Source organism: Asterias amurensis, chromosome 4 (assembly GCF_032118995.1).
Source record: "Asterias amurensis chromosome 4, ASM3211899v1".
Taxonomy (NCBI): domain Eukaryota; kingdom Metazoa; phylum Echinodermata; class Asteroidea; order Forcipulatida; family Asteriidae; genus Asterias; species Asterias amurensis.
In genome coordinates, this window is record NC_092651.1 from 843,715 (window position 1) to 869,191 (window position 25,477).

The following is a 25,477-nucleotide window of genomic DNA, read 5'->3' on the forward strand; positions in this document are numbered from 1 at the left end:
TCAGGGATTTCTGAAGCATGTTATTTTGGATCGTTTTGGTTACCACTTAAAGACATTGGACACTATTGGTATTGATCAAAGACCAGTCTTCTCACTTGGTGTATGTCAACATTTGCATGAAATAACAAACCTGTGAAAATTTGAGCTCAATTGGTTGTCGAAGTTGCGAGATAATAATGAAAGAAAAAACACCCTTGTCACACGAAGTTGTTGGCTTTCAGATGCTTGATTTCCAGACCTCCAAATCTAATTCTGAGGTCACGAAACTACATTACTTCAGAGGGAGCCTTATCTCACTATCTTTTATACTATCAACAGCTCCCCATTCCTTGTTACCAAGTAAGGTTTTATGCTAATAATTGTATTGAGTAGTTACCAATAGTATCCACTGCCTTAACCATTTGCGTGCTGCGGGCGCAAATTTGCGCCCGCAACGTTTATTCCCTCACTGCTGTAGGCGCATATTTGCGCCCAACACAACGTGCTATTTGTTTGCAAACAATCAAGCTTTCTTTTGACCCTGACATCCATCCGGGTACTTTTCTATACACTTCGATACACAGAGGACATGTTACGAACGAATACGCGACAGTTTTTTATGAAAAAATCTTGTATTTTCCTGAGTGTTTCGGTCACTGTTATCACCGTCAAACAAAATGGAGTAACAATGGACGCCAAAGGCAGCATTCTGGAAGATTTTCGCGGATTCTAGCTTTGGAAAATAAGAGTCTAAGGATGTTTTGGGAGACGATAGAGATGATAATACTTGAGTGGGGTTATGTCTATTGACATTGGGCCAGATAACGGACACATATCTATGGACGATGGGGCCGAATCTGACGATAGCGATGGCAGCTTTCCTATGCAAGAAGGGAAACAGGGTAGAACTGTCCATGGTGTTGGGGACTTTTTTCGCTGTGCTTTGGAAGTGTGTACTTAATAAATTATGTACTCGAATTTAATTCTGTTTGAACTAACTGGTTGTCCGTATTATACTCTACATTTGTCTTATTTTGCATTTTGCAATAAAATAATTCCTTCACACAGAAAAATGCTTTCGAGTACAGATGTGTGTAATTTTAATGATTGTGCAAAAAGATTCCAGCGGGCAGGGAATAGTGTGTGTAATGAATGGTAGCATGCAAAGGGTTAAACAGCAGTTATAGAACTTTATTTACAGCTACGGCCTTTCCCCAAGTTGAAACTGACAACAGAAATTATTTTGTTGTTTCATTTTTTATAAAGTATGTTCTTTACACTTTATTTATCCTTGTGAAAATTTGGGTTAAATTCGTCATCGAAGTGGCAAGAAGATAAAGAAGAGAAAAAAAACACCATTCTTGAAGAAACTTGTGTGCTTTCAGATGCCTGAGAAAGGCTTCATATCTGAGAAATGCTCTATGCCTATAGTATTTCTCAGGTTCAAATATTTTAGTGATAAATTACTTCTTTCTCAAAAACTATGTTACTTCAGAGGGAGCCATTTCTCACAATGTTTGTTATACTGTTGTTACCAAGTAAGCTTTTATGCTCACAATTATTTTGAGTAAATACCCAGTGTCCAGTGCCTGTAAACCATGTGTAATTAATCCAAAAGTTATTGTTTGTGGTCGTCCACAGAATGGAATGTACAAAAACTGAGTTGCAATATTGCAAAACTGAACTCACCAAGTGTTGTATTGGCTGCAAAGGTCTTGACTCCTAAGATCTGATTCTCTCTTCCATCAATCCAAACAGATTGAGCAAAGATTTCTAAATCGACACCATTTAAGTCTCCATCCAGTATGATAGTCTGTGTTATTAATGAAGCTTGGCATGCTATCCTGAGAGTATCTACAAAGGTTTTATTTCCAGTCACTGTTTGTGGGAGCGTTAAGCTCATGTAGGTTTGCTCCAACTCTTTCAGATTAATGCCATCCAAGGTACCATTGTAAGTTACATTCTATATAGACAAAGACAAACGGGGAAATAAAATGTAAATTATTTAATTTGGTTAAATTCTCATTGAGTAAAGATAAAAGTGCAGTTGTTCAGACAACTCAGTTAACAAATGTGATGTGATCAAGCTGAATGAGTCATTTATCGTAAATACTAGTATGGAGAAACAAGCTAAAACAAGCAAACTGGGGTGAACTTTTGTTAAATTGAAATGCCAAAATATATCTTATTTTATGTTGGGCAACCTCCTCTCCTCCCTAATTAATAACATCAAGAGGGGGTTAAAATTAGCATTGAAAGGAAATGTGAGATGTAGTTTCAATAAACAACTTGACTTTAAACTCCCTTTATCTTAGTTTCATTCACAGCTTTTTAACAGGTTTTTTTAACAGTTTTAAAAAATAGATAATGTAAAAAAGAAAAATTTAAAATAAATAAAAACCTGGGTCGACAAGCAACGCATTATGCTTGATTGTATCACAAATCTTGCATGCATTTTGAAATGTAGTAGTCATCTATCATTAAGGCATTGAAACAGTACGTTGCCAGGGGTGGTTGGAGGGGGGGGGGCGAGTGGAGGTTACAATGATGAAATCACCCATTATTTTCATTGCAAAGATTTACCAGCTAGGATTGAGTGTTAACATAAATATTTCAGATATTGGACAGGGCCTCAGAAACTTGTGGAAATTGAAGTTGAAATTTCACACTAACCACTTAGTATTTCTGTTTTTCAAAGCATTAAATTTTCTCTCCCTGAGTTAGAAAATATAAAAACTACTTACATCAAGGACATATATATCATCTAATGTTCCATTTCCATACACAGTCTGTTGAGTGACTCCATCTTTCTTAGTAAGCAGTGCATTAGCTTCAAGGTATCGTACATCTACTGTATCCACTAGAATATCAGCTGTTAGATTCTGCTCTAAGGTTATCCCACCTACAACAACACACAAAACAAGCACATTTACAAGCATTTGTATACCTATATATTTGGTTTTTTTTGTAACACCATGTGTGTATCTACTTGCTAGGTAGATCAACACATTGGTGAGACAAGTTTCCAAAAGAACGTTTTTAGTAGATACACACATGGTGTTACCGCAAACCAAGTACCGTAGATATTGATACCTCACCATGCAATGCCTCAAATCCCACATTTGTATCCCACAACATACAGCTCATACATGTAGCAGCTAAATGAACTACTTTGATATCAAGTTAATGTTCCTAATGTTGGTTGGTAACAAATTGTTCATAATTATGAGCTGTCTAGTACTGGTCTTGGCATTGCTGCTCTTTGCAGAGCCCAATTCCATAAAGCAGGTATTAAAAGCACAAAAGCTTGCCAAGGATAGTGAACTCCTGCTTTCCAAAAATAGTTACCAGACAAACAATTGTATGTTTGCATTGCTGTAAATGGTACCCCACTTTTTGCTTAGCAAAGAAATTTCCTTAGCAGAATTTTCTGCTATTAGCTTTATGAAATTAAGCCCTGATGGGATGTAAAGGTGGAGACCTTGTGTGAATGAACTAAGTACGCTTATAGGTGGACCCATGTGTCTATGGCATTATGGCATCCTGCAAACCCATACAAGGTGCTCAATGGCGATCTCACAATTCAAACATAACTTTGCAAATTGATGTGGAAATAATGAATACTTTGATACATGTAGCGATAAAGTACTGTACATGTGTTATTGTTATTGTTATTATTAAGAAGTGAAATGCCTTTACTTACTTGCAAATGTTGTGTAGCCAAACAAAACGGTTGTTTCATTATGTCTGGCAGCTACTGCATTCAGATCATCCAGGGAGACTCCATTTAATAAGAGGGCAATCATTGTCTCCTGACCCGTCAAAGTTCCAATGAACACTTTCTCACCAGTTATGGTTTGGAACTAAATAAAACACAAATTACACACTCAGGTTATGCATTGACCATTCGGGAAAGAAACCTAAATATTAGCATCTTAAATATAAAGATTTGCGTTAGCACCATGTGAATATTCATTTGAGTAGTGCTGGTTCTGAAAATAACGACTCAACATTTTGAATAGTATGCTCTGATTGCCTTCAGGAGAATCCTGAAGACGATCAGTGCATACTGATTGAATATTAGTGAAAATGAAGAGTGAAGGAGATACAATATAAATGCACGCAATCAGACCGGACAAGATTTGATGGTAATCTATTATAAACAAGAACTGCTAAGCTTTTATTGACAATCATTTTAAGCCTGGTAGGCCTTAATGTCCTAATTTAAAAACGCTGTTGTTTAATTAATGTGATATATAGAGGCTGGGCAAGCTGCCCCTTCATTTTATATATGGCAAGCTGCCAAGTAATCTGGACCGGGTGTATTTATGATGGAGGTAGAACATGATACTAATAATATTGCATCTTCTTGTGTTGTATTAAAACTGGCCCAAAAGTCAAGTAATGATTTTGCTATTATGTTTTTTGGGGGTGTAGCTTGAGAATTATCTAATCAAAGGGAAACTCACATCTGAAACTCGCAGAACAAAATCTTCCATTTTAAAACCGTCTATGAATCCATCAATAGTTATATTAGGTCCGGAAATAATGTCAGAAAACTGCAGATTGCCTGTTGAATAAATCAGAACAAAAGAAATAAATACATCATTATTATTACATCTTGGTATGTCACACACATTTGTTCCGTCCTTTTTAATCCGTGTAGCCCAATCAGTACCTCTGTTAGCACAAATGTTCAACTCATTAACCATAATATTTTGACTATGTAAGCTTAAATCCCTAGCAACTTAGCAAGCCGTGTTCCTGTCCTTTATTCAGGGAATGTCACTTACCATTGTAAGTACTATTTGTCGTTAGCAATACACCATTCAGCTCCTTATCAACAATGTGGTCATTTATTGTCATAGCAACAGTGAGATCATCCTGGAAGTGAAGACTCTGAGTGAAATGAACACTGCCCTCAATTGTTTGAGTGAGAAACTGTTTAACAACCTGTTCGTTGAATGTTGGTATATGAACACTATCCACATGATCTGAAGTGTCAAGAGATAATATCAAAATATTAGAATATAATTAAGGGCTGTTTTCAAACTGAAAGGTGAGCTACAGACCTGTTACATAATGGTAATAAATAATGGCTGAGTTTGTGCAGTGTGTTCTTGGCCCGAGTGCCCTGTTCTCATGCCAGAATGATGAGAACACGTCCCCAAAACAATACACTCGGTGCTCGGAACAAGATCACACACCACCTTTCAGCAGGGATCAGCCGAGAAAAACACTGTACAAAATGGCACTACATCATCATCGTTCAGGTATTTGGAGAATCTTGGTGTGTGACGCTGTGCGGCTGCACCTCCGATATCTCTCCCGTTTTTAGTATTTTTAAAATGAATCCAACCGCATGTGGTTGCATTTAAAAATGAACCTTACCTAACCAATAATCCCTGCCTGACCTTCCCCCATCTCTCTGCCCCTCTGGCCCCTGATCAGGTGCTTTAAGTACATTTGGCTCTTTCATATTCAACATGATGAGCAGCAAGTTTATGAGAAGTTCTTACACTTACCAAGTGCATCTAGATTTGGTATCTGCACTATCCCGGTAAAAACTTTGGCTCCAGTAATAAGTGTCTCATTCACATTGGTATAAACAGCGTCGTCAGCAACGACTGACAAGTCAAAACCATTGGTGTAGTTTACAACGATGATTTTCCCAATCACTGTCAATCCGTTTAGAAACGTCTTTGTGCCTGTCACGTACTGGATTCCTGCAAAATGAAGAGACACTATCAATTTGTCTCAAAACTAGCTCAAATAAAGTAAAAAAAAAAACCCTGACAACTGTTGTTTGATTTTGAAATTGTTATTAAAACAGAAATTGAGAAAATATAATAAGCTGTTCAAACTGCTTACCAAACAAAACGACCTATGGTGTAAATGCAAAAAAAAGTTAATGGCCTGACATTTCAAGTCTTTCTCGGAGGGTAAATGACCAAATGAAACAGAAATTAAATAAATTATACATTTCTCCTTTCTCTTCATATCAAATGATTTAAGATCAGATTCATTCTTGAAGATGAATGATCACAGAGATTTCTTCCTTATGATCATTACAACTAATAATAACAATGAAGTCTTATAAAGTGCACAAATCCACCAAAAGGTGGTCTTTAAGGCACTGTAACAAAGGAAGAGCAAAACAAAAGGGGAAGGGACCCAAGGATAATTTAGTTATTAGGACCTTAATGCTATTGGTGAGTGTTTTTAGAGAGGTTTTTTGAATGAACGAAGAGTTATACAGCTTTTATTGTGAAGGGGTAACTGATTCCAGAGATGTGGTGCTGCAACTGAAAATGAATCCGTCTCCCCAGGTACGATGAGACTTTACTTCTTGAGGAATATTTATTCCGAATCGAATGTTGAGCATATCTAGAATGTACAATGGTGCTTGCCCATTGAGTGCTTTGAAAACAATCAGCATCAGCCACTATCAAATCAATTCAAAGAAACTATTACAAATCTTAAATTATAAATCATGAGTGTCGGGGTTTGAATCCTACCCGGAGTAATATGCATGTGATTTTTTAAAAGTAACGAATATACAGTGCTTACACATCGATGTAAAACAGAGCTTAGGAAAGTACCGAGTATACAGTGCTTACACATCGATGTATAACCAAAATTATTATTATTCATGAAGTTCACCACTTACCGTCTGCATTTATCTTGAGTGTATTTGCATCGATGGCTCGTACATCATCACCATTGAGTAATCCAGAGAGTGTTATGAAGCCAATGGTGATATCTTGAGCAATTACAGCATTGATGAATGTTGTATTCAGCTTCACATACGATGCATTGAAGATTGTTACAATGTCAGTAATCAACACACCTGAAAAAAACACATTTATGTTATGAAACACTCTTCATCAGCAATAATAGTGACTTTGTTTGTTTAGATGATCTTTCCGCCAAGGAATCTTGACAAATTCCCATATATAAACACCTGTGATTTATATGAACAGTACAAATCAAGAAATTGTGATTTAGTACTAGACAACAATACTTGTAACTCTTGTCATTGTGAATCAGCAGTTAGCTTGGGGGATTCAAACCTACAACCTTGTAATTGTAAGTCATACTTTCTAGGTCTACTGCTGTCTAACCACTGGACCACAGTGACTTTGTTTGTTTCGATAATCCTTCCGTCAAGATAACTCTGCAAACTCTCACAAGGGGATATCAACAACAAAGTGACAACAGCCAAACTCTCCTACACACACATTGATTTAAAGTTTATGATTTTGAACAGTACAAATCAAGAAATTGTGATTTGGTAACTAGGCGCATTACTTGTAAGCCTAGTCATTGTGAAACAGCGGTTAGCTTGGGGGATTAGAACCTACAACCTTATAATGCAAGTCCTGCAGTATAACTACTGGACCACAGTGACTTTAGATGTCATCTCTGTACATTGTGTTTACTAATGAGTATAATCCTTACTGTATAATGTGACCAACAAGTTGAGTGTCATTGGTTCCAATCCCACTGGAGTGATATGCCTGTGATTGTTTTCACAGAGCTTGGGAAGTACACAGTATACAATACTGATTTTTGGGGTTGAACAAAGAATTGACTAGAGTGGGATTCGAACCAACGACCTCCGGATTAACGTGCCGGCGCTCTACCAACTGAGCTATCTAGCCCTATATTGGCGGTGTCCCTATTTTGTCAATATCTTTGTTCAGGGGTGCCAGTCAGAAGCCATACAACCGTTAACTGCCGTGTAGCCAGGGATCACACCCAAATTACGATACAACCTGGGAAGGGGCAGCTAGGGGATCACCTTAAGGGGATGCGACTTTTTGTTACAGATATCAATATAAACCATAAGGGAAACTGACTGGGTAAATTTGTAAATGATTTTTGGGGTTGAACAAAGAATTGACTTTGTTCAACCCCAAAAATCATTTACAAATTTACCCAGTCAGTTTCCCTTGTGGTTTATATTGATATCAGTATACAATACTTACACACATCAGTGTAAGGGGAAAACCAAAATGAACACTCTTTATCCCTTTAGATCAATGCAGTACCCACTGTTAAAATATAGGATTCAAACTGCTTCTAGCAACCGGGCAATGCCGGTTGTCCAGTTGGTAAGACACTTCTCTTGAAATGCAATAGGTGTGAGGTCGAATCTCATCCCAGTAATGTGAGTGTGATTATTTTTCACAAAGCTTGGAAAGTTTAGTGCTAATAATACACATCGGTGTATGGGTAAAACAAACATGAATATTCTTTATCCCAGATGCAAATTTAACTTCTAGTAGATATTAAGTGTCGATTGTTTTTTATTAAGGGGGCAGCTGATGAAGAACAAAAAGGAAACAAATTAAGGCTGTGACTTACCGTCAATCATTTCTGATTGAATGTCCAAGTTTTCTTTCATAATGACATCATTCCAGAAGGTAACATTTCCCTCAATAATAAGAAGCTTTCCAGGAATAGTTCTTATTACTTCTTGGAGGTAATAAGACATGTTGATGCTATTGACGATCAATGCTTCTACATCTTCAGTTGAACTCACATCTGATGAGAAGATCTTAAGTCCATTGATGGAGTCCGTCCTGCCTTGGATAACAAAAGCCTCAATGTTTCTCTCTGTCCCAAATGTATGTTGTCCATTAGTGATGAGAGGACCGGCCATCTAGGAGAAAAACAACAACAGCAAATAAAATAGCTTTGAGTTGTGTTGATAATAACAATGATTTATTACAGAAACTTGTATTAATATGTTGCTTCTTCTTCTGCACCTTTTTGCTATCCCGTCTTTCATTTTCATCAGTAGAAATGTCAGGCCCTGGTGATGAGACCAGTCATAAACTTTCATCCCAAAAAGGGCATTGTTAAAAAAAAACATAAAACAACGGGCCTGAAGTCCAGTGTAAAATTTGAGCCCTTTTGATGAGACCAGTCATAACTTTTCAGGGCATTGTTCATTGAACATAGTTAAAGCTGGTCGCAATGTATCACAACAATTAAGTTGGAAGACTGTAAAAAATTAGCCCAATAAGTGATAGTTTGATTACCGTGGTTTGAGAAGCCAAAAGAGTTACATTCCCATTGAATACAAGGACTCCATCTTCCTCCAATAGTCTCAATGCATTAGATTCATAACTTGTTATGTTAATTCCATTCACAAATCCATCCACTAAGAGATCTTGCTGAAAAGTCACATCAGAGGCAAAGGTCTTATCACCTAAAACAGAAAGATACACATGTTAGGTTAAATCAAGAACACTGTAGTAATTATTAATGTCAGAGACTGAATAACTATTCTGATTCTAGTGTACTATACTCCGACGAACAACGTAGAAACTGGACGTGATCCTGTCTGGATTTGGGAAAGTTTCTGGTCTCTCTGAATATTCAGGAAATACATAATAGATCAATCAATCAATCAGTAAAATTATAAGACGCCAAACCCAACAGTCGTTGCTCATAGCGCCATACAGTAGGCTTTTGAAAAAAGATGAGATTTAAGCAAAGTTTTGAACTTTGCTAATGAAGTAGATTGCCTGAAGTTCTGAGGAAGATGATTCCACATCCTTGGTACTGCGATAGAAAATACACGATCCCCCAACTGTGTTTAGTTCTTTGTATGTGAAAAATTGATGTGTGGGAACAGGAATGCAGATTTCTGACAGGTTCTTTGCTAGACAATAAGTCAATGAGATATGAAGGGGCTGAGGCGTTGAGGCAGCGGAACACAAGTAGGAGGATCAACTGGTAGCCAGTGAAGACTATCCAGGATTGGTGGTGCGAAACTATGACAATTAACAGCGAAATTATGAGCTTAATGTTGAAGAAATGCGACAGAAGAGAAATGGCTGCAAGTACAACACACAATGTAAAAAAACATGATTGGTCTGTTGTTCTATTTACAACTCTATGAACGAGAAAGGAGCAGTCACTACAACACTATCACTGGCAATGAAGCTAAATAATAAATCAATTACTTCAATATCTTCCTACCTGTTATGACTTGATTACCATCTACATTAACAGCCTCCGCTACTATAGATGGTATATCAACCCCATCCACTAAACCATCTACCGTTGAGGATCCATCAAGAATAAGACCATCGGAAAATATTATAGCTCCCTCTACAGTTTGATCAACGCCATTTGTAAGAAGCACTTCTAGGCCTGTACCCCCTCCTGAAAAATTATTAAAAAAATTAATTATTATTTAGGTCAAATTGCATCCATGGTATCCTTGAACAACAATAAATAACAAGAGTTTCATCAGCCAAAAAAATACATTCTCACATTCAACTTTGTTTGAGTTTCTAGAAACGGTGGAAAGCATTAACATCTGAAAAAAGGGCATTTTAAAGTATTGGGGTATGCACCTTCAGTTTTTGTATTTGTTCTTAATAGGCAAAATTTCAAGTACACCTAAGATGCAAACCTGTCATGGTTTGCTACAAAATATTAATAATATATTTGGTTTGCGGTAACACCAAGTGTGTATCTGCTTGCCAGGTAGGTTTTGTTTACTGAACAACTTGTCTTGCTTTATAACTGTCCTGCTTTTTTACTACGACCCGGATGCAAGGTACAAAATTGGCCGGGACTACTACTTTTAGCTTTAGTGGATCAAGGCAACTTCTTGTTATTGGTCATCATCGTCAAGAGTGTCAGAATATTATCTAAACCCCCCTTTTTGTATAAAAGAAGAGTCTGCAAAACTTTATTTTCCTTGTGTAAGCCCAGTAGTTAAGTAGTCCATTGTGTAGCCCATTAGCTCAGTAGTTCTTTGAAACTAATAATCACCCATTATAAGTTTCTAAGAAAACCACAAGGTATGCAGCACGCAGGTTTTTTTTTACTTTTAGATTTGAATTACTTTTCCTGTTAGATTTCAATGTATGCTTAGTCAGCAAATTTGCTTTTTGGGGTTGTCATGCTTGAAGGGAAGTTTCAAACTCACAATAGTTGCTAGGGTCTGGCATTGACAACAGTCGTGCACTACTGGATCAAGTTGAAGTATAGTAAGAGTGAGAGTGGGAAAGTGGGCAGATGATTTTCGAATCAAGATTAAGAAGACGTGAGATTGATCATGCCTCTAGAATGTTGTCATCGGGTGTAGCAGCAGACGTAATTTTGGACAGTGACATTTTTGAAGACATTACTTTTGTAACGGTGTATATGTTGAAGGCAATACCGAGTTGTAATTGTCTATATTGTAAGAAGTTCTTCAGGGCCAGTGTTGTTGCCGCTGTACAGTATAAGATACAACATGATGAAGAAATCATGGTTCCGAGTTCCGAGCTAAGAGTTATAACCGAGTTCTGGTCTGGAAATTCATTCTGAGAAAGGCTTGAGAGAGAGAGACGAGAAGGCCGATTTCCCAAAGACCAAATCGATTGAAGAGGCCAAGGGCGTGGCAAGTGAGCGGCCTTGACTACCCTCACCTACACTTAAAGGCAGTGTTAAGAGCCAGCACCCAACATGGTGAACCAAGATCGTCAAGATTGCTATATTTACTTTGATGGCTTACTAGTTGTATATGTATGGTTAGCCACTGAACTGGTTGGAAGTCCTCAACTAATAATTTTATTGTGATTGTACATAAAATTGTGACGACTTGAAAGTATTGATCAACTGAATTGAATGAAAGTCTTCACTGAAAAGTAGTCTTGAAACTGTACATACACTTGTGAAACTCAACTGAATTTGATACTAAGAATGTTTGTAAATATAAATGATTGTAAATATTAATGTGCACAGAATTGTAAATAAGAATACTATGAAAATAAATATATATACACTGTTCTTCTTGCACCAATGAAAGGAAATAAACTAGACAATTCAGTTTAGTTTGTTTCCTTTCATTGTTGCAAGAAGAACAGTGTATATAAATAGACACACATGTCCGGGTATAGGCAACGCTAGTCAGTAAAACTGAGAAATATCCTGACAAAGAGATTGATGGAAATATTGAGAGTACATTAAAAACAAAAGTTGTTGGAATTATAATTAATACCTGTAGCTGCGATGCCATCAATGCTTCCTTGTACAATGATGTCTTCTACACTCATATCATCATTAATAACCCAATGGCCGGTTAATACAGCTGGTGTGGCTGAGTTTGCTACCAGTATATCTGTAGGAATGTTGATACCATCTACAAGACCATCCACAGTCACATCACCAGATATAGATACCTCGCTAGTAAAAGTGTAATTCCCTGTCAATTACAAAAACAGTCAATCAATTATTAATATCAATTTTTAAATACTGACTTTGTTTCATAAAGCCTGATTCATACTCCCTGTGCTTGCGAATGCGATGCTCATTTTGGCGTCACTTTGCTGTTTTCACAGTGAATATTTTGCAGGAGTTCAGCACATTGTATTGCATTTGCATATCCGGGAGAGTAATCGGGCTTAACTGCAACTTGGGGGTCCACTATGTTTCCTTTTTGACTCACTTGTTAGAATGCATCTTTCTTGACAATTATTTGTGTATAAAACTTACTATTGATTTATTATCAATGTGGACAGTAATGATTTGATGTGTTTCTTATGAGTCTGGTTGAGCTTCTGCAATTTGTTCAATGTACAATTAATCATTAGGAAAGGGTTGAAATGCTGCAGAATGTCAACCTGTTTAAGATATTGTACCTGTTATTTTTTGGTAGCCAGTGTCTCTCAAAACAGTTTGATTTAAGACCGATATATCCACTCCATCTATGGTCCGTTCCTCCCCCATTAAAACACCTTGCTCAGGTACTAAATCACCGGTAAATGTCTTGTTTCCTGCAAACATGAGTTGAAAAGACGTCAGTCATCATAATAATAACAATAATATAAATAATGACACCATTTATAGAGCGCTTTACACGTATGTTTTTAAGCGCTATAATCAGACTAATCAGATTGATGGGTTTTAAGTTAGATTTAAACTATCCAATGAAAGTGCCACTTGAATGTGGGTGGGTAGCTTGTTCCAAAGTGTTGTAACTATGACTGAGACAGCACAATTGCCATAGCGTGTCATGGTGCAGGGTCCCGGGAATGCTGGAAGCGGTGGAAGAAGAGCTAAGGCGTTGGGTAGATGATGAAAGAGATCTTGGAGATATACTTAGGCCAAATTGTCAACAACTTTAACACCACTCTCCTCAATATTCACCATCATCATCCACTTAAAAAAATTCTTTACTGCTGGTGACACTTATAATAATACCAATATGTTTTAATATTGCACTTCCAATATTAATAACCCTAGTCACTGGGCCATTTATTTTATTCCATAAAACCACCTCAGCTCCCTGGGGGAGTATACAGCCTGTGCTAAAATGATGCGCTTCTAAGCTAAATCAATCACAAGAACCATGTCTGCCCTCGTAGGCTCCCATTTACCACTGGGTGGAGAGAAGCAATTATAGCCCAGGAACACAATTGTCACTACTGGGACTCAAAATCCACACTCAAAATCCACACTCTGCTGAACAGAAACACTGCATGGCCACCACACCCCGTCACACACTTGATCAAGTACACAGCCTGATTGTTCTTAAAGATGGAAATTTGCATCAAGGAAACATAATATTAATTTTGGGTTTTACAAATATAATTATACACTGATGTGAGCGCTGTATACTCCGTACTTTCCCGAGCTCTGTGAACAAATTTCACATACATATTACTCGGGTGGGATTCGTTGCAGTACCAGCTGCTAAATATAGGAATCGTACTGTCTCTAATTACTGCTCAAGAATTGCAAAGGTCAATGGGTCCAAATCCCACCCGAGTAATATGCCAAACTCACACTCTGCTGAACAAAAACACAACAGCTTGAGTTCAGTGTTCTTATCCGCTCAGCCACTACACCTCGACACACAACAACCCACTCGATCAAGTTCACAGTGTAATTGTTTTTATTACCAATACTAACAACTTACCCGTTATATTGAAATCACCAATAGTTAACACAGCATCTTGATAAAGAGCTGATACATCACAGCCATCTACCAGCCCATCCACTTCCACATCGTTGCTAAATGTAACATACCCAGTTACATTCAGATCAGTCTGGATAGTCTGTGCCCCATACGTCAGAAGAAGATTATCCTCAGATACCCTGACTCCATCAATGGATTGCATTGCATCTAGATTACCTTTATTAATAGACAGAATCCAGTTACATGACTGATGAATCACAGTTTACAAATCACAGTTCCATATCTCATATTTTGCTCTCAAAAAGCCTTCTTTTTGAGAGGTTCATACCCCCAGGGGCTTATCAAAGCGTTTGAATAAATGGTTGACTGTGGTGCAATTGCTGCTGATCAGACCTGGGGTCGATTTCACAAAGAGTTAGGACTCGTCTTATCTCGAGTTATGACGAGTTACTCATCCTAACTTGGGATTAATCTTAAGGTCTGCATGCTACAGTGCAGGGTTGGGACTCGTCCCAAGTCCTAAGATTAGTCTTAAGTTAGGAAGAGTTTTGTGAAATCGGCGGCAGGAACACTTGGCATTACACAACACATGAGACCAACAGCTTTACTTCCCATCCGAAGGACGAAGCATCATGGTTAAGTGCCTGCTTAAGGACACAGGTGTCACAACTGGGACTCGAACACACATCCTGCTGATCAAAAACACCAGAGCTTGTGTCTGGTTAACAATTCAATAGTAATAACCACAACAAGCCATGTGTCTTCATTAAGAATTATTTCACATAAACCTGATCTTGTTGTCCTCAATGCGATACAATTTCATCAGTTTTTGGTTGTGGAAAATCTGCTTTGGTTATTTCATTAGAACACAGAAGCTAAAATACCAAATACCTTTGACTTGAAGTGATGCTTGGAAGTGTTTACTGCCTGTAATTGTATGATTACCAGTGAGTGTTACTATTGATGATGTCTGAATAGAATCTAGTGTTCCTGATATTGCCAGGTCTTCTACCACAGTCAGGTTACCAGCTATACTAAATCCAACATTCACAACCTGTAGCAAGCAAAAGATAAACACTAATTCAAACTGCAAATATATTGCAACCACTGATGTGTTATTTGGGGGTTGAACCACAAAAGCCATTTCAAGCAATACAAAAACGGTTTATGCATTATCTAACACTGTCCAATTTCATAAAGCTTCTAAGCAGAAAATACTGCTTGATAAAAGTCTTTGCTAAGCAAAAACTGAGTGGGGCACAGTCACAGCAGTGTAAACTTCATTTAGTTTTGGCTAGTAAGCTGTTTCTGTTAAGCAATACTTTTCTGTGCTTAGCAAGTTTTTTGTACTTACAGGCTTTATGAAATTAGGCCCATTATGGTAAACTAAGTGGAACTAGGTGCATTGTATCTAAGGTGTTGCTGGTAGCTATTTTGGCAAGTACGATTAACACAGTATGGGAGTCGAGAGATGATAAGGCCTTTGTACTTCGCTCTTGAATGGGCACAGCAAGATTCCTCTGGTAAGGGTGTTTCTATAAGGAAAATGTAAGTTGGTATTGGATCTTTGCAAAGGGCATCACAGCAAAAAACAGGGCACCAAGGCAATGGGATACTTTTGTGGACACAAGGTGGTAGCAGACTAACCAGGTAACTCCATTGTTCTTGGTAATGTGTGCATGCTCAGAACTACATGAACAATGGAAATTTACCTGGTGTGCTGCCACCTAGCGTTCCAACCCGTTGCTGTTGGTACCGTGGGATATTTTAAGACCTGGTGGATTGCTTACCTGATCTCTGTCTTTGTACCATGTGTTAGTCGTCAAATCAGTTAGATTCACATCTGTATTGATGATATCACTCCCTGTAGATACAGTCTCAGCTTCAAGGACAGATACATCTAATTCAAGAAATGTTTTACGACCTGCAAAACAAGAGAGTCACAACAGTTGATTCAAGATGGATTAGGTTGGACAACCAAACAATAATAAAACAATCCAAGTCGAATTTTCTTGTAGGGCAAACTAGTTGAAATGTACCCCTGGTAGGATGCTGTCTCAATTGCACTTGACTGAGGAGTTGAACCTTGGATGTTATGCTGCATTGTTGAATGTGGTAAAGTGGTATATTTCCTCGCCTTCCACCTCTAGGACCCTGGTTCGAATCCAAACGCGGGCAATATGTGGATTGGGTTTTCAGTTACCGTAAACAACCATACCTGACGGCTTGGGTTATCCCAGGAATAATCTATAGGGTTTTCCTCCCACATCTTAAATTGAAATAATTTCTTCAATTGTCTTCTCTCTTCTCGTTTCGCTCTATTAACAGTTTTGAGAATGTATATCCAGATCGAAATGTTGATAACAACGCACTGGTCAACACCTCCAGAGTTTTTTACATGGTGTAGTCATAGAATTAATGACTTATGAAACAACACATTGGACATCATCATATTGCTTACCTGTAATGATTTGCACAGGACCAGTTTTCCTGACTGCTCCTTTGAGTTTATCTTCCATGGCTTGGAGAGAAGCTAACATCTGTGTCTGGTTTGATACAATGTCAGCAAGCTCCACTTTTTCTCCATCATCTAAAATCAGTCCCTTTTGAGTGTCAACTATCACAAAGGAGATATAGGATAGTAAATTAATAATAATAATAATAAGACATTCTTATACAGTGCATTTCAGTTCTTGGAGAACTCTCAATGCGCTTTACAAACAAAATATAATATATTTATTTATTATTTATTATTTATTTATTTATTTATCTATTTATTTATTTGTTTAGGCTGTAAAAAATATCAACACACAGCAACAAAAACTAGAAATGTGCACAAACATTAGGAAAACATTAATAGACATACCAAAAAAACAAAAAGAAAACAGAAGACTAGAGATTGCCCAAAAGCGAACCAAAGGAGCAATCCTTTTAGGTATACAAATAAGTCAAACAAGCAATCAAAAAGGAGAGCACTTTAGAAATAAAAATGTATCAAAACTTTGGCAAGAGGGTTTTTAAAAATCGCAAAATACAAGTGTAATCTACAAATAAACTTAACAATTAAATATTACAAACAAGATTAGCGAACAGGTTTGAGGTGTATTTTGAAGAGGTCAAGGTTCATCTGAGAATGGAGGGTAGCAGGAAGAGAATCCAAAGGGTGCGCTGAGAGCAAAAGTTATTTTACCATCTGTGTAGTAGATAGCTTCGCCAGTATATCAACAATTCATATGAGATTAAAGCACCTGGTCTCATGCTTAGACTGAGAAGTGTTGAGAAGTAATACACTAATTACACTCAGCCAACATCAGGATATAAAAAGGGGAACATGTTTGGAATGATTTTATAGGGTTATGGCTTCACAATCCTCAAATTATCTATTCCTTTAAGAAAACATTTCTTGTTGACATTGATGTGTTCAGTAGTTTCTCTGAGAACCATCTCACCATAATGTGAACTAAATCAAACAGATAGATAAATCTATTGTTAATTGATTAGTTGGATTGACGGAACTTACTGCTTCTAGCCACTAGAGTATTAACAGTCACATTATTCTTGAATGTCTTGTTGCCGGTAATATACTGCACCTCTGTAGAGTTGATGTAAACAAGATTAGTGGAATTCTCCACAGTTCCATTCAGTTCAGCAGCCAAACTGTAAAAAACAAAACCAATAATTTAAGAGTAGAATCGCTCACAACTCTACAAACTATATTTCTCCACATTCCATAGAGAAATAGTCATCAAATATAAATTTTGCAAAACCATTTAAATTCATTTCCAATAGCTTTAAAGACCTAGAAATACCAGTGGCTTCTTAAATAGCGCTCAGGTCCATCACTCAGTGATGCTCCAACATTGTTACCCCTGAACACTGGGCCATTTTATTACATTCCTTAAACCATGTAGGCTCCCTTGGGAGTATACAATCTGTGCTGCCAAATATGTTGCACACTAAGCTAAATCAATCAGAAAAAACATCTCTGCCCTCACAGGTACCCATTTATACCCTTGGGTAAAGGGAAGCAATTATGTGTCATGACCTGTGCGCCTTAACAATTTTTGCAGAACTAAATGTCTTAATGATTGTTAACTTTTATGTTCTCCTGACCAATTCAGAACCGACTCCACGGTAGTAAAGTTAATCACGATCCTATAAGCTAAAGTAGTAGTCCCATGCCTATTTTCTAAACCATCCGCCAAGGTAATAGTTAAAAAGCAGGACAGTTCTTTTCAGAACAGAGAAGTCTCCTGAACCCCGAACATCTACTCCGCGGTAGTAAAATAAAGCAAGACAGTTCTCTAAGAACAAACTCTACCTGGCAAGTAGACACATGGTGTAACCACAAACCAAATATACAATGATACCTCACCATGCAATGCCTCAAATCCTATATATGAAAGAAATGTAGTTTTTAAATCAAGAAAGTGAATGAATTCTGCTCACCTCGCAATTTTTTCTTTTAACTTGAGGCATGATGCATTAACAGCTTCATGTAAATCTTCCACTGGAGAATTCACGGTGAAATTCAACTTAATGATATTAGCATTGTAAGTAGAATTATCAGCTAGACCTAGAAGCATCTGATCGCCGTCTATGAATGAGATGAAACTGTGGATTCTTCCTGGATTGAAGGAACTAGCGATAGATACAGAAGACTCCTCAAATATCCATCCATTATAAACATAAAAACTGATTCCGCTGTCACTGGCTAAGGCTAGGGTACGCAGGGTACCACTTGGATTAGTAATGGCATGCCATTGATGGGCACCAGTTGTGACTATGGCTTGAAATGGAACAAACTCGTTGTGGAAGTACTTGTAGATAATGGATTGGCTTGCACCAGCTGTGAACAAAAACACCACATTTCATTATTTAGTTTAAATCCATTGATTTGGGGTTGAACAAAGAAACATTTACTAGATTGGGACGCGAACCAATGGCATCTGGATTAACGTGCTGGCACTCTACCAACTGAGCTATCTAGTAACTATTTATCTGAAGCAGTTGTTTTTGATGACCAACTGTTGGATCCTGTGCTGACAGCATTTCCAGAACTCTGAGCCACATAGCCTTTCCCGAAGGGAAACTATGTTGACTTTAGATGAGTACACTTTCATGAATGTGGAAACTAAAGATGACTAGAGCACGCTAGTCGAAACATTGAGACCAACTCACTCCACAGCAGTGAAGTTAATAAAGATCCACTAAAACTTGGGGTCGAAATCTCAACCGATTTTCTACCTTCTGCCCAGGGAGTACCTAAAAAGCAGGACAGTTCTTTTTAAAACTGAGAAGTATCCCGATATCCGAAAATCTACTTGGCGGCAGTAAAAATATACGAAAGACAGTTCTCTAAAGAACCAATCCTACCTAGCAAGTACATGATGCAACCGCAAACAAATTGATACCTCACCATGCATTGCCTTAAGTCCCATGTATGAATGTGGAAACTGCTTTACAACTTTGCAAATTACAATATTAAATACTTACCTAACCCACTTGCTACAGCCAAGAAATGATCTTGTTCTCTAGATTGTCCAAGGTAGAAGTGTTCCCAATCTACTGCCTCACTCACACTAATATCCTTATGTATCAAACGACAAATAAACATGTAAAGAGAAGTAAGAAATCTTTTACTTTATAGTGACTGGTGATGCAGTCAAATAAATTATCAAACATCTATTCAACTTTTTGTTTGACGTCCATAACATGTCTTGACAAGGGAACTTTCTTGTTGATAGCAGGGATAATAATCAATACCTGTGACTTTCAAACACATAGAAAACTTTCTTGTTGATAACGGGGATTGTAATCAATACCTGATATCTTTCAAAAACAAGGGGAACTTTCTTGTTGATAACAGGGAGTGTAATCAATACCCGATATCTTTCAAACACAAGAGAAACTTTTTTGTTGATAACAGTGATTATAATCAATACCCGATATCTTTCAAACACAAGGGAAACTTTCTTGTTGATAGCAGTGATTATAGTCAATACCCGATATCTTTCAAACACAGGGGAAACTTTCTTGTTGATAACAGTGATTATAATCAATACCTGATATCTTTCAAAGACTTCCAGATGAGGATTAAAGTGTAGTAGATGGGAATCTGAGCGATTAGCCAGACCAACAAAGATTTGACTAAACACTGTAAAGGGAAATACATCAACTGCGTCTCCTGTGATGAAGGTTGAAATCATATCCAAATGACCTCCTGTGTAACAAAACCAACAAGGAAAGGAATAATTCAGTCGGAAATATTCAGCAAGCAACTTTTAATTACAAGTTTGTTCCGTTCTACAACATCATTCAACAGGAATGTTCATTAAAACTTCAGTAAATATTTTCAGAGATGTTAAATTTGTATTGGGGATAAAGAGTATTAGTTGTGTAAAGTAATAAGTATAAAGTGCTAACACACATAGGTGTAAGGGTAAAAACAAAAGTAATAATAAACTTGTTGTGGTGAATATAGACTTACCTTCCCATTTGTACAATGCTGATAATTTGTGCTCAAATCCTTCAGTAACAGTTTCAACAAAAGCACCGGCAAAAATGACATAAGCAGTATCTTCAGTAATGAAGGCTTCTGGCTTGGTGGGATCAGTCGTTGTGATTCTTTGGATGTACCCAAAGTTTTGAGTTGAATTATCAAACTGGTATACCACTGTTCCAGTCGGTAAGCCAGTAGTATCTACAGAACAAAAAATGGAAAGATTAAAGAAGGATCAAGGATTAAGACAATCCTCTAGAGACTCTGGCTAATTGTGGGGAGGAACTAAAATATTGTACAGCAAAATCAATGAAACTGTTTCTTACTGATTGCGAGTCAATATAATAACAGCTTCCTTTTAAAGTGTCTTATCAATGTCCAGATGGTTTAGATTAAGCACCATATTGACAGGTACATGTTCTAGTAGATCAAGCCTTACAACTTCGCTCTTGAAGGGGCACAGCAGCTTTGCTTTGGTATAGGGGCCCCTTTATGAGGAATGTGTAAACTTGTATAAAACTTTGCAGTTTTCTCTGCTCTGATAAGAGGCACTTCTATGAGAAATTGTCAACTGTGCTATAACTTTGCAAAGGACACAAGTAAGAGGCCTCGTAGATGCTTTAGTTTGTTGTGAGTAGTGCTTCTACCTTCTGAGGATGAGATCAAGATTTAATTACCTGAATTGCTCCGCTCAGGTAAGGGGTACCTTTATGAGGAAAGTGTCAACTTGTTTTGTAACTTTGCAAAGGGCACCACAGCAACAGCTGTGGGTGTCGTGGGTTAACTAGAGACCTGGTTGATATTTTAGTTTATTAACAGTTTATTAAACAATCCTTTCTACTCTCCGAGGATATGACGAATGCAGGAAATGGATACAGATCCATCACATCAAGATCTTTATACCTGAGTTGCTCTCCATAACAATCAGAATAGTTTTCTCTTCTATTTGGAAGATTGTCAAGTCTTGTACATCCGCTGTGTCCAGAGTCTGCAATAAATTAGCTTCTTCATTCTGTTGGTAAAGAGATATCAAAGGGTATTCTTTCAATAGATACCCATGGAGGTAGAATGATATACCCTAGTTAGTTTAGACAGTCATGTTGGTTGAAAGGTAATCACACAACCGTTTCAACTGGTTTTAAAAAGCTAAATAGCTGATTAAGACCTAACTAGAGCTGTCAAAAGGTTTGGCACTCAATAGCCATTCATGTGTTGGCACACTAGTTTACTAATTTATGCCTAAAGCAATCAATACATACCGATACTCACTGTCAAATCTATTTAGCTTTTGAGCAACTATTAAGCAATTGTTGTGCGTTGCATGCAATTTGAAATCTTGCGAAATGGAACCTGCAAACGAGTTCTACAGTTTTTCATACATGAATTTAGGCTTTTTAAAACAAATTTGCATTTATGAATGGGAATACTAGAGAAGGCAACCTTGTAGATTACAATTATCGCAACACTACTTACATGATAATGGTAAAGGAATGTCTGTTCGTGAATTGAGTTAACCGAGGCTGCTACTATGTAATGATGATCATTATGAGTGAAGTAAGCGATGTCGATACAATCAGGAATCGTCAGATGATCTAAGTCCTCTACATCAATTAACTGATAGTACTCTGAAAATAAATGGAAATAAATATATAACATAATATTAATTACATAATAATTAATAACATAAATATGATTGTTCATTTTTTCATATCGAAAAATTGGGGAAATTGTTATTTTTTGTTATACATTATGTGTAACAACAGGAACTAACAACAATACAAGCTCATAAAAAATAAGGTTTATCGCAAATAGCAAAAAATCAAGAGAGGGCGCTGTTGAACCCACACAAAGATATAGGCCATTGTGGTTGACAACATACACCGCGATAGCAAATGCCCCATCTGCCTACCCATAATGCATTGCAGTTCTGATTCGCGATAAACCTTGTCCTTGGTAGTTGGTAAAATGTCAGCATTTTTCAGACTATTTCTCCAACATTTTGATTACTTCAGAAATTCAGTGACATTTCCAAAAAGCCTTGCAATAAGGTTTATCGCGAATAGCAAAATATCAAGAGAGGGCGCTGTTGAACGCACACAAAGGTATAGGCGTTGCGTGCGTGAATCGTTGAAACTGCATAGAAAACGCCCACCATTCCTTCCCACAATGCATTGTGTTTCTGAATCGCGATAAACCTTATTGCATTGATTGGTCAACATGCTAATTAAATTGCAATAATGAACTGAACTGAAGTGACACTGACAGTGACAGTCACACACAGTGAGTGGTGACAGTGTCAGTGACACTGACTGACACTGACAGAGACAAAAATCATCAATCATTCATAATCGTAAACTATTCCCTAGCTAGCTAGCTAGCTCGCTCGAGTTTCTTTTTTATCTTCATTCAGTTCAGCATGTTCAGTGTTCCTATCCTATCCTACGTACGACGGTCACTCATCACTGACGGCCTACTTAGTACTTTCTAAAAAAATTAATTAATAGAACATTTTTAAAACTGCACATAACAATAACATAGATAGGTTAAAACAGCAGATGACTGATGACAATGATTACCTGATGTATTTCCTTCCTCCATGGTTAATATTATTATAGTAACACATTAATTCGTAAAGAAACGATGTTTTCAAGTTAAAAACAGAGACAAAAACACTAAAAACAGCAGACGACAAACACGGCACACTCTCTTAGCTCTGCGCATCAGCGCCATGAGCATGCGCAGACGTAAATGGAAGATCGCAGATTTGTAAGTGTGCAGTTTTAGTTTGAATATAATTTTAATACTTATATCTTTAATATCTTTAAAATACTAAAAATGAATGTTATTTATAAAATTTAGTCAAACAAATGAAACAAATAATTACTTTTTTAAACGAATTAAAAAAACATATTTTATTCTTAGTGAGCAGGGTGCATCCAGAAATCCAGAAAAGAAAATGGCGGCGCCCATGTGGCATGAATTCGGTTTCAAAACAAGAAGTAAAAAACGTGTATTACAGGGGTGGCTGTAGTCGGACAGCATTAAAACATCTTTCCTTTGGTTAAAATGAATTCAAAAGAGATGATCGAGCTTCAAATATCTGAGGTTGATATGTTGCAAAGTATGTTTCCGGACGAGTTTTGTGTTGACGATCCGAGTGCCATTTCTGAAGCACGCCGTATCGTGGACGGCGAGGACAGTGAACATCAATGTGAAGTTGCTTTATTGCCACAGATAACCTTCACAATTAAAATTAAGATTGACACACCAGAGGTCAGTATCGAATGTTAAATAAAAAAGATTTGACAAGTGACAGAGAATGATGAGATAGTTTTTCTTGGGGACTTGGTTGGTAGCCGACATTTAATTTCTTTTGAATTAAATAAATAACAATTACATTACCCTTACAATTACAGAGTTTTATTTTAGTTCTAACTTTTCTAATTTTATTGTTCTATTTATAATTTTAATAAAAATAATATTTACAACAAATATTCAATTTTTATAGAGCGATTTTTCACACCCAAATGATATATGGTCATCCTAACCTAGTTCAGTTATTATTAAGTAGGATTTGAAACTTTGCATGGTGGAAATATGATACCATGTAATGACTATCTCTAATGAGTTGGGGTGGTTCTGAAAAGAACCGTTGGTTTCAACTCAACGTTTTGATCAGTAAGCTCTGATCGTCTTCTGGAGAAAGCTATTCTCAGTTATTATTGTTGTTGATGTTATTGTTAGGCATGACATTAGCATGTACTGTAGTACTATTGAGGAACCCAAATTGCAGGGATTTTCAACAGTTGTTGCATAGCTCAGTGGCCTAAGCTTACCAACTGACACATTCAACTTTGGAATCCCTACTGCAGTCGTTTTGGGGTTGGATTTCATCCCTCAAAATTATATTGAAATCAAAACATTCTGTTTGAATTAATAACACTGTCACTAACAGTTTTCTCCACCATTTTCTTTTTCTGATTGTGACTCCCGAGGATTTGTTTAGTAAAAGGAACTAAAAGATGTGACTGCTTTACGTTCTGACACCCCTTGTGCCCACAAGCCTATGTTCTTTTACTATTATTTTGTTTCATGGACCAGGGCAGGACATTGAGAAAACAATAATAATAACTGTTAATGTATGTTTTGTTCTACAGTGTAATGTTCAAGTAATTTGCGAACTTCCTCAGACCTATCCAAAGGATACCCCAGAAGTATTAGTCCGATCAGATGCTCCTCCATTTTCACGTCAAGAACAGAAAAGGTTGAATGATGACTTGGCAGAGCATATATTGAGTCTTGATCGTGGAGAGTTAGTCATCGGGGAGGCTGTTCAGTGGATTCAAGACAACTTCTGTAAATATGTGGCAACTGTTTCACCATCTTCATGTGAAGACAATAACCTTCCTCATACCACAACCCCAAAGCGTACAAAAGAAGAAGACACATTTACAAGACTTTGGATTCATAGTCATCACATCTACAGCAAGATTAAGAGACGACTTATTTTAGACTGGGGTTCAGAGTTTCCTGTTACTGGATTTTGCCTTCCGGGTAAGCCAGGCATCATTTGTATTGAGGGTGAAAAATGCTATGCGGAAGAGTTCTGGAGTCTCCTTCGAAAGATGACCTGGAAAAAGATTTCTTGCAAACATCGTGAAGATTTTCCTCTTCGAGATGAGAAAGGACAATTAAAAGTACTTAAACTTTTCAATGGATTTGATGAAAAAGCTTTTTCAGTTCGAGGTGGAAGAGATTATCACATGGATCTTGGACTATTTTTTCAGTTTCTTGAGCAGCATGAATGTGGATCAGTGTTTAAGATATTACTTGGTGTTGATGGCAAAGTTTCATCAAAGACAAACTAAGTTTATACTCACCAATATATGCCTCACTCAAGCTGGAAGAAATAGATCTTCTTTTTCGAGATGGTGTCTCTTCCAATTTGTACATTTCTTTTGTTCTCTGAAGTTTCTGCTGCAGCATCTGATCAATAATTTGTTGTGTTTTTTCCATAACATCAACTTTGGTTGCAGCTGGGAATAGGTCTTAGTGAAGAAAAG

The 25,477-nt window shown here is 37.2% G+C and overlaps 2 protein-coding genes across 3 annotated transcripts in view; one reads left to right on the plus strand and one right to left on the minus strand.

The window, feature by feature from the left end:
* The window catches only part of LOC139936656 (uncharacterized), a 37,964-nt gene that overhangs the window by 11,185 nt on the left and 1,302 nt on the right, over nucleotides 1-25,477 (minus strand). The window contains exons 3-26 of one of the 2 annotated variants that reach the window (XM_071931514.1): nucleotides 25,295-25,462; nucleotides 21,888-22,039; nucleotides 21,318-21,426; nucleotides 20,403-20,615; nucleotides 19,978-20,135; nucleotides 19,409-19,502; nucleotides 18,362-18,761; nucleotides 17,433-17,569; nucleotides 16,374-16,529; nucleotides 15,703-15,836; nucleotides 14,804-14,966; nucleotides 13,913-14,128; nucleotides 12,633-12,767; nucleotides 11,993-12,196; nucleotides 9,976-10,161; nucleotides 9,030-9,199; nucleotides 8,350-8,647; nucleotides 6,650-6,829; nucleotides 5,505-5,705; nucleotides 4,773-4,973; nucleotides 4,449-4,549; nucleotides 3,683-3,842; nucleotides 2,724-2,881; nucleotides 1,669-1,942 (exon numbers count right to left, since the gene is read on the minus strand). In XM_071931514.1, the coding sequence (XP_071787615.1) occupies nucleotides 1,669-1,942; nucleotides 2,724-2,881; nucleotides 3,683-3,842; nucleotides 4,449-4,549; nucleotides 4,773-4,973; nucleotides 5,505-5,705; nucleotides 6,650-6,829; nucleotides 8,350-8,647; nucleotides 9,030-9,199; nucleotides 9,976-10,161; nucleotides 11,993-12,196; nucleotides 12,633-12,767; nucleotides 13,913-14,128; nucleotides 14,804-14,966; nucleotides 15,703-15,836; nucleotides 16,374-16,529; nucleotides 17,433-17,569; nucleotides 18,362-18,761; nucleotides 19,409-19,502; nucleotides 19,978-20,135; nucleotides 20,403-20,615; nucleotides 21,318-21,426; nucleotides 21,888-22,039; nucleotides 25,295-25,462 (4,368 nt within the window). Of the gene's footprint in view, nucleotides 1-1,668; nucleotides 1,943-2,723; nucleotides 2,882-3,682; nucleotides 3,843-4,448; nucleotides 4,550-4,772; nucleotides 4,974-5,504; nucleotides 5,706-6,649; nucleotides 6,830-8,349; nucleotides 8,648-9,029; nucleotides 9,200-9,975; nucleotides 10,162-11,992; nucleotides 12,197-12,632; nucleotides 12,768-13,912; nucleotides 14,129-14,803; nucleotides 14,967-15,702; nucleotides 15,837-16,373; nucleotides 16,530-17,432; nucleotides 17,570-18,361; nucleotides 18,762-19,408; nucleotides 19,503-19,977; nucleotides 20,136-20,402; nucleotides 20,616-21,317; nucleotides 21,427-21,887; nucleotides 22,040-22,990; nucleotides 23,132-25,294; nucleotides 25,463-25,477 lie in introns of those variants that run through there. The other variant, XM_071931515.1, reaches the window with a different exon arrangement.
* LOC139936668 (RWD domain-containing protein 2B-like) lies at nucleotides 23,372-25,298 on the plus strand. Its single transcript, XM_071931537.1, has 2 exons — nucleotides 23,372-23,687; nucleotides 24,572-25,298. The coding sequence occupies exons 1-2, from the start codon at nucleotides 23,481-23,483 to the stop codon at nucleotides 25,280-25,282; spliced, it is 918 nt and encodes a 305-aa protein (XP_071787638.1). The 5' UTR covers nucleotides 23,372-23,480; the 3' UTR covers nucleotides 25,283-25,298.

Bases quoted from the DNA above. Each gene is read 5' to 3' on its own strand.
- LOC139936668 (XM_071931537.1), top strand. From the start codon at position 23,481: ATGAATTCAAAAGAGATGATCGAGCTTCAAATATCTGAGGTTGATATG. The intron at 23,688-24,571 runs GTCAGTATCGAA...TTTGTTCTACAG, and splicing joins TTAAGATTGACACACCAGAG to TGTAATGTTCAAGTAATTTG.